At 44.1% G+C, this 12,717-nt stretch overlaps 1 protein-coding gene across 1 annotated transcript in view; it reads right to left on the minus strand.

Annotated features, from left to right (window-relative positions):
* Positions 1 to 12,717, minus strand: part of LOC309568862 (uncharacterized protein C1orf167 homolog) — a 66,061-nt gene that overhangs the window by 30,786 nt on the left and 22,558 nt on the right. Inside the window, exons 6-9 of the mRNA XM_082274646.1 lie at positions 11,408 to 11,616; positions 8,511 to 8,655; positions 2,655 to 3,077; positions 938 to 1,190 (exon numbers count right to left, since the gene is read on the minus strand). Of these exons, the coding sequence (XP_082130772.1) occupies positions 938 to 1,190; positions 2,655 to 3,077; positions 8,511 to 8,655; positions 11,408 to 11,616 (1,030 nt within the window). The remainder of the gene's footprint in view (positions 1 to 937; positions 1,191 to 2,654; positions 3,078 to 8,510; positions 8,656 to 11,407; positions 11,617 to 12,717) is intronic.

A 12,717-nucleotide genomic window follows, 5' to 3' on the forward strand; every position in this document is an offset into this window, starting at 1 on the left:
TTTCTTTTTTCTGGCTTTTTTATTTTGACATGCTGATCCTGCCAAAACTACACTTCCTGTCCTGGGGTGACAACACTCACTCAGACTTAGTGAAATGCAAAAACAATAGATTTTATAGGCACCAAGATGAACAAATTTGTTAAATAAAAATATAACAACTTTTATTTCATATGTTAAAAGAAAAATATTAGCTAAAACAATACATAGATAGGTCAAAAGTGCTCAAAACAGGGTACTGAATAATTTGGTAATATTTAACTATTTACATATATGTTAATGTGAAATTGCATGATATCAATGCAGTAAAACATTGTTAGTGGGTTAGATACAAGCTACCTCTTTCAGTTTCTGTTTAAGGCTTGTAAATTGCAAATTTTCAATAAAAATATAAAAATTTTCAATAAAAATGCATCCACAGTACCACCCTGTGATGATGCAAACATCTTTTTGACAACACTCACTCGCAGAACAGAAACAAGAGAAGGATTAGGGAACCCAGGCCCTCTCTCCTAGTCTTCTTCAGTCCTTAGAGATGGCTGAGAACAATGTAAATGATAAAAGTTGGCACAGAGAGAGAGCACGGGGAGTTATCAGATCACAAGATTTCTGGCAGGATCAACAGGTGGTAACGAACAGAGATAACAAAACCCTTTCAATAGTATATTTTACAGACCAAAAGGGGCAAATTAGAGAAGCCCATTTTTGGGGTTTACATACACTTTAAAATTCAGATCCTCATATGAGCCATTCTGTTTAAAGCTTGGCAGCGTATGTCAGCATTATATGAACCAAGGAAATAACAAGGCAGTACTTTAAGCATTAACAATGTGCGTAAAGAGCAGCCAGTCAAAACTAATCTTTCAACTCAAGTGGAATCTACTCGTCCTGGGTCAGTACTTTGTGTGGCGTTGGATAAAATGTCTGTTGGTCTACTTGCCTGTTTTACAGAATTCTGCGTTCGCAGTTTAAGCGCTTGGTGCCCTCTTGTGGCTGCTCTCCAGAACTGCAGTGACATGGCAGGCACAGCGGAAAGCTTGCACTTACTCTTCTGCCTCCTGATTGACAGTTCTGTCCGCCATCGATCAAAGCATGTTTGCAGGAGTCGGTGACGACACACAGACTGGACCCAGGCAGCTGCCTCCCTCCATGTAGCATGGAGGTGGGTGGCGGAGACCCATGTGGTAAATGCCCTGCAGAGCAAGAGATAGATACATTAGTAAATACACAGATTACTTATTTTGGAATCATCATAGTACCAACAACCTAAACAATACATGCATTTTGCTTCCTGCTTTTTCCAACAGATGGGACTTTTATAGCACATAATTCCTAATAACGTAAACTGAGCGCGTACAGAATACGGTAGTTTTTTTCCTTAAAAAAAAAGTCCTTCCACTAGTAATTTCCTATTGTGTGTACACGTTAAGCACATATGATTATGCAGTGCAGTGTACACTGCCAACATCTGTGCCAAGTCAGGGATGCTGTACTTTTGTGCGCATGTATAGGAGTGACATCATCAGTAGCTGGTTAATGGGGGAAGTGGAGTGACGCAGGACCTGGAAAAAGCTAAAGGACAAGTATTCTGCAATACATTTTCCCCCTTCCCTTTAATTTCATCTTATCCATTGACATCAATGTATTTTGCCCCCCCTTTAATCCTGATGTATTTTTCCCCTCCCCTTTAATTGTATACTTCCCACTGACGCCAATGGATTCTGCCCCTCCCCTTTAAATTCACCCTTCCTGTTGATATAAACGCATTTTGTCCCTTCCCTTTCATTTCACCCCCTCAATAGACTCCAAAGCATTTTACCCCTCCCCATTAATTTCACTCTTGCCATTGACTACAATCCATTTTGCCCCTCCCCTTTAGTGTTACCCTCTCCATTGACTTCAGTGCATTTTGCCCCACTCCAATAATTTCACTCTCCCTGCTGACTCCAATGTAGTGTGCTCCTCCCAAATAATTTTACTCTCCCAATAGACTCCAATGTAGTGTGCACCTCCCAAATAATTTTACTCTCCCAATAGGCTATATGTAGTGTGCGCCTCCCAAATAATTTTACTCTCCCAATAGACTCCAATGTAGTGTGCACCTCCTAAATAATTTTACTCTCCCCAATAGGCTCCACGACATTTTGCAGCTATGCTTTAATTTCACTTTCCATATTGACTCCAATGTATTTTGCCCTTCTCCTTTAACTTCTCCCCAGCTTTAACTCTCCCCATTGACCTATGTATTTTGCATCTTTTAATTTTACTCTCCCCATTGACTCCCAAGTATATAGCCAAAATTGAGAAATTTGGCTGTAATCTCCCTAAAAACTCCTGAAATACCAGTAAAGTCAATTTAACTCATCCCTAGTGAACAGAAATACCTGGTCCTTCCAGGTATAGTGATCATGTGACTCATCCACTTTCCTTCCATATGACAGCACTGGGGCTTGGCGATTGGCTGCTTACACACCCAGCACTGTCACATGGGAGTAGGGAAGAGTGTCCCTTGGCCAGAGTAAGTTCTAACTAGAGTGACTATAAGACAGGACTCTCTCTCCTCCCTTTCAGAAGCCAAAGGAAGGTCACAAGGTGGCTGCTGCGTTTTTTTCCCCTGATCTTTCACATTTCTAGTAATACTTATGTGACATCATTACCTCTTTCTAAGAACTCGCCGATGATGCAATTTGCATTCCACTGTGAGCTGCAACTGCAACAACCAGATCTGCCAATAGGTTCCCACTTTATGAAGGTTTTTAATCTCTCTATATTTCACCAGCTCCACGTGCAGTTGAAAGTTCACAGTCCACCTTGTCAGGGCCCAGCGATATCTCCTTCTATTCAGATACTTCTCAGCCTTCACTTCCATGGTGTATTGTCTCCATCGTCCCATAACTCTGCCGCAGATTTGGGATTCCCTCCTCTTTAAGAGTGCGCTGCACTGCCGATGGGAACTGGAGAGGACCTTCCATTGTCCGAACATTGCTTTTATTTTAGTTTTATTCCATGCCATCTGAAAATCATAAACTTTGTCGCTGAGGACACAGTCTGTGGACTTCTCTCTCCAAAAATGAAAACACCTGGAAAGCAAAGCAGGAAAGTTAAGACTGGTTTTCTGCTGTGTTTGAGAAAAAAAAAAAGCATACATCAAGTCATTCTTTTTTAGCATTTCTCAGCCAAAGTTCTGTGGATCCCCTAGGGATACTTCACAGGTTGCTAGGGATTCCTTGAGCAAAGAGCAGTAGCAGATTAATCTCTGGCCTGATGGTGCCCGCATAGTTCTGGAACTTTACGCAACAGTGCCAGCAGAATGAGACCTGGGAAACTTCTTTTCTCATTTCCTCTCAGGAAAAAAAAATCTAACACCCATGATCAGTTGTCTGTAAAGGGGGGATTCTGCCCATTGCCAAAATAAGGGGCATCCTTCCCAATGGCCATGAATGTAAGGAGTATTCTACCCTCTGACCACCAATGTAAGTGGAGCATTCTTCCCATTAAGGGAAATATAAGGGGCATTCTTTCCACTACCACCAATGTAAGGGGAGTATTTTTTCAATTGACTGCCAATATAAGGGGTATTCTTCCCACTGACCACCAATGTAAGCAAAGAATTCTTCCCATTGACTGCCACTATAAGGGGTGTCCTTCCCACTGGCCATGCATGTAAGGGGTATTCTTTCCTCTGACCATCAATGTAAGTGGAGCATTCTTCCCATTGAGTGTCAATATAAAGGGGCATTCTTCCCACTACCACCAATGTAAGGGGAGCATTCTACCCATTGACTGCCAATATAAAGGGGCATTCTTCCCACTGACCGCCAAGGTAAGGGAAGCATTCTTCCCATTGACTGCCAATATAAGGGGCATTCGTCCCATTGACTGCCAATATAAGGGACATTCTTTCTACTGACCAGCAATGTTAGGGGAGCATTTTTCCCATTGAATGACAATATAATGGGAGCATTCTTCCCATTTACCGCCAACATAATGGGAGCATTCTTCCCATTGACCGCCAATATAAGGGGTATGCTTACCATTGACCATCAATATAAGGGACATTCTTCCACTGGTCATCATGAATATAAGGGGGTATTTTTCCCCTTTGACCACCACTGTAAGGAGCATTCTTCTCACTGCCCCACAACGTATGGGTGTACATTAATGTAACAGGGCACTCTTTCCACTGACCACTAGGGATGAACCAAATGCACCTGGGTTCAGGCAGGTTCACAGAATATGAGTAAAGTTCAGGCACCGAAACTGAAGTCAATGAGACATGAATGTTAAAAAAACATGGACATTTTGTAGGCGGATAGGTAAGTGATTGTCAAAAGGCATTGAGGAGCCCCCGAGAAACTTGTACCAACATCTTTTGAAAGATTCTGTTTGGCGAGCAGCAATTTTCCTAATATTTCTTAATAGATTTTAATCTCTTAATATATTTTAATAGGAAAGCCCCACAAACAAAGCCAGTTTTTTGGTTCCCCCTAAAAATATATATCAGACTTTTATCTTTGATGAGTGTCTGGTATGGATGTTAAAGGGGAATGTTAAAGGGGACCCCACAAAAAAAAATTTAAATGAGAAAATCCCCCACAAAAAAGAAAAAGAAAGAGCATAGGACCCATACCAGACCTTTATCCGTGCATGCAGTGTGTGTGTCATACCAGGGCACATGCCCTTAACTAGGGGCAGTACCCTGCTGGGAGGAACCCCACTGGATAAGCACCTTGTCCATATGTTGAGAACGACAAGGGCCACTTCCCCACAACCCTCGCATGATGGCTGTGGGGCTCTGCGGAAGGGGGGGCTTATTGGATTCTAGAAGCCCCCTGTAACATAAATGTGGCCCCTACATACCGCCCCCCCATGTGATGGGTGCTGGCGTCTGTTGCTTCTTTAGCAACCATTAACACCAAGGAAGCGGTCATGTAGAGTAGTGGTAGATACTAAACCACTACTATACATGACGTTCGGTTCCTGATTGAACTTGGAGTTCATCCCTACTAACCACCAGTGTTAGGAGGCCCTCTTTCTGTTGACCACCAACGTGGTGTGGCTAATGCATGATGGTGATGCCATGATCCCGGAGAGCAAGAGAGCACTGGAGCCTGCTGGAGGGGGGTACAGTAAGTAATGAAGCCTCTTCAGCTTCCCCTAGACCTAATGTGCCCACCAGGCTCCAGCCACTGCATGGATAGATTTTGGTCAAATTCCTGAAGCTGGGCTTTAACTATAGAGACCTCGCAGATTTCTGTAGGCAGTTTGTAGTAGAGGGAGCCTGGTGGTTTCCTTCCACTGCTCTGCTCTCTGCACAGGCTATGTACAGGACAGTGATATTGTTACTGCTACTTTCAGAAGGTAATTTCTGGGTTTGCAACGGCATTTGATGCACACAAAAGGTATTTATACCCTTTCTGGCTTTTAAGGACTATATGTAAATGACATTTTTTGTGCCCGGCGTTCAGCTTTAAGACATTTTATTATGAAATATAGATACTCAACAACAGGAAATTCTGGAGAGCTGATTCTTCTTTTGCTGACCTCACTTTCCTGAAATACTGAAAAATATGAATAGTTATTTATTCTCTGTATCAGTTTCACTATTGTTTGACATTAATGCTATTTAAAAGAATTTTCCCAAACAAGAACTTTCAGAGCTTGGAGGTAATCCGTCCAGAAGACAATAAAATACAAGAAATTCATTTAGATATTTGCTTCCATTGGCTTCATATTTGGGTTTTTAAAAAGGTAATTTCCATCCAGCTTAGCTTTTGGGCTTAGTGAGGTGAAAGGAAAAAAAAAAGTCAGTTGAAACGTATATTCAGTTGATGATCGGTTTATTGCTGAAAATGTACAATCATGTTTAACCCTACGTGCACACCTATGCGCTTTTTTGTGTGTTTTGCATCTTGCAGAAGCGCACTATAGTCCATTTAACATGGTTTCCTATGGAACACGTTCACATCTATGCATTTTTCAGCCTGTGCATTTTTGGAAAGGTTCTGGGACTTTTTAACCACTTCAATACTGGGCACTTTCACCCCCTTCCTGCCCAGGCCAATTTTCCCCTTTTAGCGCTGTTGCATTTTGAATGACAATTGCGCGGTCATGCAACACTGTACCTACACCAAATTTATGTCATTTTCCCCCCACAAATAGAGCTTTCTTTTGGTGGTATTTGATCACCTCTGGCTTTTTTCATTTTTGCTAAACAAATAAAAAAAGACCGAAAAGTTTGGAAAAAAAAAAAAAAAAAGTTTGTTTATGTTATACAATTTTGTAAATAAATTTGTTTTTTCCTGCACTGATGAGACTGCACTGACAGGCACTGATGAAAATGCACTGATGGGGTGGCACTGATAGGTATCACTGATATGCAGCATTGGTGGGCACTGATAGGCGGCACTGCTGGGCACTGATAAGCGGCATTGATGGGCACTGATAGGTGGCACTGATGAGCACTGATAGGTGGCACTGATGAGCACTAATGGGCACTAATAGGCGGCACTGGTGGGCAACAATGGGCACTGGTGGGCAACACTGATAGATGGCAATGTTGGGCACTGGGGGGCAGCACTGATAGGGAGGGCACTGGTGGGCAGCACTGATGGGGAGGGCAATGGGGGGCTCCCTGAGCCCTGATTGCCATCCCTGGTGGCCATAGTGGGCATCCCTGGGGTCATAGGTGGGCATCCCTGGGGCCATGGGAGGGCATCCCTGGTGGTTCTAGTGGCACCCCCCAACCCCCCCCCCCCCCGAGGGTCTGCACTGGTAATCAATGATCTGATTACCAGTGCCGACCCCCCCACCTGTCAGGGGAGTCGCTGATCGGCTCTCCTTTACTCGTGCCTTTCAGGCGCGAACTAAGGAAAGTCGATCAACGGCTCTTCATGTTTACTATGTGACCAGCCGTGATTGGACACGGCTGGTCACATGGTAAAGAGCCTACGTCAGTAGGCTCTTTACCGAGATCGGAGATGCAGGGAGTCAGACTGACACCTCGCATCACCGATCGCCGCTCTGCGCGCCCCCGGGGGGGGGGGGGCGAGTGTTCCGTTTGTATCCCTTTTTGGATTCCTTGTAATACCTGACCATTCTTTAGCCCCTGTGTGGGCGATTTATATGCTTACTTTTGATCTTTTATGTTGTGTCATAAAAACCAATAAATACACTGAAACAGAAAAACACAACACTTGCGTTTCTGGCGCGTGACATCGCCGGATGGACAGTCCATTACCTTTTTAAGATACAGTTTTTAACAAGGGCTAAATGATGCTGGACACTTTCCAGCACTGGAAGTATTAAGTGCTCATTTTGTCTAGGGGAGAGAAGAAAGTCCTATACTCGCCTGAACCTTCGCTCCCCTGACAAACTCACTCCCCTATATTCCAGCAGTGGACTGTTCTCGGTGTCCTCACATCCAGAACAGATCTATGGAGTCTGCTCTGAGGTTGATGATGTCAGCAACAGTCCACCACTCAAGACTGCTAGACCACAGGGGATCAGGTGCTGCAGGGACCAGTCTTGTGTGGGGAGGATCAGAAGATCAGGTAAGTATATCTCCCTTCATCTCTCCCCTAGACAAAAATGATGTTCAGCTTTATTGAACAAATGTGGCCAGGCTTTGAACTTGTTTTACAACAAGCAACAAATGAGCTTTAAAACAAGCTCTGGCTGACCTCTGTAGCTGCCGTCACTGTGGAGCAATTAATCCTCAAGGTTTACAGTAAAAACATTTTAAAGTATTTAAAAGGTTACATTTTTTTTGTTACATAAAAAACATGGTATACTCCCCTGCTCTGTGCAATGGTTTTGCTGAGCAGTCCTGAACCCCCTTTTTGGGGTCTTGCGACAGCGCTCAGCATCTCCTCTCTGCGTCCCCCCACAGCAAGCCACTTGTGCCGCCACATGTGCAGGCTCGATCCTGAGCTGCATTGTGTTCACCTATTGACACAAAGTGCAGCTCAGGGCCTGCCCTCCACTTCTTCCTCATAGGATTTGATTGACAGCAGCAGGAGCCAATGGCTCCCGCTGCTGCCTCGGAGTTATGTGAAGAGAGATTGAGCAGCGCTGGATCAAAATCAGGCTCAGGTAAGTATTTAGAGGGAGCTAAGGGGAAGCTGATCATGGCTCCCACTCCAAGCAGGTACTCAGTAGCTCAGCTCAACTGGCTCTTCCTCCCAGAGCAGTGATTTAGCAGCTCAGCTCACTTTGCTTCTCCTCCCAGCAGTGGCTCAGCAGCTCAGCTCACCTTGCTCCCCACTCCTAGCAGTAACTCAGCGACCCAGCTCAACCTGCCCACTGAACTTCTCAGCTCTAACAGTCCCCCCTCTTGTGTAAGGTTTATCTGTACATACATCACAATGGTGGTAAAAAACGAATTCAATGGCAGTGCCAATTTTTCTATTTTTTCATTTTACCATAATGCCGAGTCCTCTGGCCCAGCTGTCTCAGAGTCCTCACCTTAGAAAAGAGGATTTCCTGCAGACAGAAGAATTGAGGAGCCATACCTGCTCAGGACTAGTCGGTGCCAGTAGTCCTCGGCCGTCAATCTTCTGGTGAGCTGATCGCTCCACCTTCTCATTGCCGCTCGCTTCATCCGCTCCGCACAACTCGCCTCCCACAGGACCAGCTTATCAGAGAGCCGCTTCTTCCCTGATGGCGAGAAGGGCAAAGCATGGTCTCATATTAATTATTATTACTCTGGCTGGGGTTTACTGTAAGGGTCAGACTTGTGCAGAGAACCTGCTGGAAATTCATTCAGTGCCATTTGTGGCTAGCTGGTTAAAGTGGAACTCCAACCTTCCCCTCAGTCTTGCACAGTTGTACAGGCTTCTCTGTTGTGTGGAGATTGCTTACTCTGCTGCTCTCTTCCATCCTTTAGTGTAGGGGTTCTTAACATCTTTGAGACCAGGGCCTGGTATATTCTTCCATAAAACCTTCCATGTTCCAACAGTTGAAAATAATTTTATACTCACACATTTAAAGTATGGGGATGAAAAACATGCACTGAAATGCTGGAAGGCTCAGGATGGGGCTGGGTGTCACTGCGGGGGGGGGGGGGGGGTGTTTGCGGTAATGGAGGAGGTTAGGGGGCTCTGAAGCTGACTTGGTGTCCCCTGTATAAGGTGAGGTTTCTGGAGGGAGCAGGGCAGCTCTGTGGGTGTTTGGGGGGGCACTGTGGGACACTGTTGGTGGCTGGGGACACTATGGAGAGCTGGAGGCTCTTCAGCAGGCTGGGGGAACTTAGGGAGGCTGGGGGGCACTGTGGAACGTTGAGGGGTACTGTGGTGGCTTAGGGCTCTCATATGACCCGGGGGCACTGTGGTCCACAATGGAAGAAGAGGGGAAGGCACTATAGAAGGCTTAGATGTCTTAGGAGGCCTGGGGCCACTATAGAGGTTTTTGGGCACTATGAGACCTGGGAGGCACTGTGGGAGGTCAAGGGATCTGCAGTTGGCTGGAGGCCCAGGAGAGGCTGTGGGCCACGGCCCGGTGGTTGAGAACCACTGCTCTAATGAGTTGGCTGCCACTCTGATTGCAGGGATCCAGGACTCAGATCTCGGCTTACTACTGAAGCCCCACTGCTAGCAACGGGGGGCTGCCTCGTGACAGTGACCTATTCCTGCAAGTGACAGTTCATTTCATCGAAATGATTTTGTTTAATGCACGAGATTGTTTCTTCCTTTGGATTTGGTTTGACTTGGTTCGCCCCAAAGCTCATTCCTACTACTGATAAAATTGAAGGAGTCAGGACTATTTCCCAAACATGGGGCTGGACAGGGGATCAGCTGGTGTGTCTATGGGTAGAGAAAATCTCTCTATTGCTATGAGCCTTACAGGTGCCAGGTGTCTAATACCTCTTTCCAGAATTGGGGAAAGATCTATTATAAGACACAGAGTCACTGATGACCTCCAGGGGGGTCAGAGGTTAAGTCAGTTTTTTTAGAGGTCACTTAACAGGATGATCCTCATTATCTCAGTATGGCGGCCATAAACCAGCCATCTGCCATCTCCAAGCTCATTTGTCCCCCCCCTCACCCAGATTATACAGCAGGTGCTTTATATTAAAAAAAAAAAAAACGGCCAAAGACTTTTTTCCTGCTAAAACCAGCATAATAGAACACAGAGGCCCAGCAAAATCCATAGAAGACTCGACAGATCTCCATCTAAGAGACAGAATACTCCATACGGGAACTCTCTGCGTATGGTGATCTATGCCTGCACACATCCGACTAATTGCTGCCATACACACTTCGATAAATGATCGATTTATTTTCTGAATTGATCTCTCCAGATAGGAATAATCGATCTATAGTCAGCAACCCACACATGGGGAAGTGGATTTCGATCGATAGTTCGAAGACACAATCACAAATTATCCATCATATATCTGGTGTCACCATGTAATCTTATCATCGGACTTATTAAAAGTGCTGATGATCGATGCAACACAATCAATAAAACTTACTGCCCTGGCCAATCGACTCTAATCTCCGATCTAAATTGTATCTAAATTGAATTATTTGCAGATTCAATCATTTTCATCAAATCGCACATTGATGTGATAAAGAAATTGAAACTTGTATGGCCAACATAAGCCTCACTATACACATTAAAATTATACCATACAATTTTTATACAATCAACTTTACAGCAGCCAAAACTATGTCCTATGGGGACCTGCCTAAGCTGTCCAATCAATTTCTATCCAATAAGGCCAGACCTTTCGCTAGACACTTGTTGATACATCTAAAAGGACATTGTGGAGAGCTTAAGGAAATAAAACAAGTTGAAATCACCTATAACAGCCAACCAGCAGCCATTTTTATCTTGCAGAAAGATGATTGGCTGCTATGAGCCACTGTCAGCTGTGGCGTGTTGCTCATCAGCATGTTTTATGAGAGGCTTATTCCACCTCAATAAGTTTTAGTTATAGGTAGTCTGGTGGGCAGAGCAGAGGGGTTTCCCCTTTATTGTTCTGGGCTATGTTTCTGCCTATGTTGGGGTGTTCCCAATCCTGAGCCAACCCCGTTCTAGCTAAGAGAGTGTGATGCCTTGTAACTTCCATGGTAGATTAGTGGACGTGGCAATACTGATAGCACAGACCCCAAGAAATGTAAGAAAGTGAACGATGGCATAATTCTCCAGCATCTCACGACAAACTGACCTTTCAGTTTTGGGTGGTGTGACCCTTGGAAAAAAAAAAAAAGCCCAATTGAGTGATATCTGTAACATTTATTGTGATCTTTAAAAAATTGGAAAGTGCAGGTCGCTATGGTTGGGAACCGGTGTGCGACCTAAAAGTCACTGTCAGTTTCAATCAGAGGCTTCTGAGACAGGCAGTTGGCTCGGTCTCCCCTCTACTCTACATCAATGTAGATTTCCACATATAAGAAAAACTTACTTTGGCAGTATCTGTGCCAGCCGGTCATGATCACACGAAGAAGTGCTTGCTTCTTCCGCCGGTGCCAGAATTCCGCTTCCCTCCTCTGGAAGAGCCGCCTTCTCCAGAGCTCTAAAGCCCAGTGGCCGATTTGTAGGAGGCCCCGCTTCTTCACCAAGTGTGCTCGCTCTTTGACTTGTCTTGTGTGCCCCAACCAAGCTGAGAACATTCTATAAATGCACAAACAAAAGAAAGGAAATCAAAACATAGAATTAAATTTTGGATGTGGATCTAAACTCAATCACTAAAGTCTCACATACACAATAACACGGTAATGTCCTTTTTTCATTTTTTAAATCTGCCTCCATTAAAATAATCACTGGTAATTCTTCCATGAGGGTCCACGTTCAGGTACCATTCATATCTTCCTGAGGAGGTCATGTGAATGGTGATGAAATGCATTGGGCAGAGCTTTTGGGTGATTTAATTCACACATTATGAACCAGGAAGTAACCACTAATACTGTATGTATGAACCAGGAAGTAACCACGAATAATGTATGTATGTATGTATGAACCAGGAAGTAACCACGAATACTGTATGTATGTATGAACCAGGAAGTAACCACGAATACTGTATGTATGAACCAGGAAGTAACCACGAATAATGTATGTATGAACCAGGAAGTAACCACGAATACTGTATATATATATATGCCAGATGTTGAAGTCCCATTGCTCTGTTACACTATGCATACTCTGATACTTGGGTGCACTGGAGTGATAGTGTACTATAATATGTGGTTTTAATTGAAATTAGATCTTAATAAAGTATTTTAAAATAATAAAGCACTATGTAGAGTTTTTCTTGATTTTGCTACTTGGCTATGAGGATTGGAGAAGGCAAAATATACTTGCTGGAGTGAATACCTGGGTACCCCAATGGAAGGGAAAACATGCAATGCATGACCTAATGTAATAAGTGGGTCATGGACAGAAGGTGAGAGCACAACTGGTGTCAGTCGCAGTGGTTAAAGAAAGTGGTTTTGAGCACAAGACACCATGGAAAGCGAAAAACTTGGATGAAACACACAATGATACTTTGCTTGATGTGGAACATTTATTCACTAGAAATATAGGGAAATATACAGAATTATACTGTATGTTGATTCAAATATGTTTATGTTTTTTGATTTTTACATTTAGTTTTTATATGGAGTAGTGCTACACTGTTTTAAATTAATCTGTACACATACACATGAGAGTGTCATAAGGTGTGAGCGGCGACTGATAGAGAGGTGAAGGTCACTGAAGATAGAAGCACAGGGATTT

The sequence above is a fragment of the Pelophylax lessonae genome (genome assembly GCF_965119305.1).
Source record: "Pelophylax lessonae genome assembly, chromosome: 12".
In the NCBI taxonomy this organism is placed as follows: Eukaryota; Metazoa; Chordata; class Amphibia; order Anura; family Ranidae; genus Pelophylax; species Pelophylax lessonae.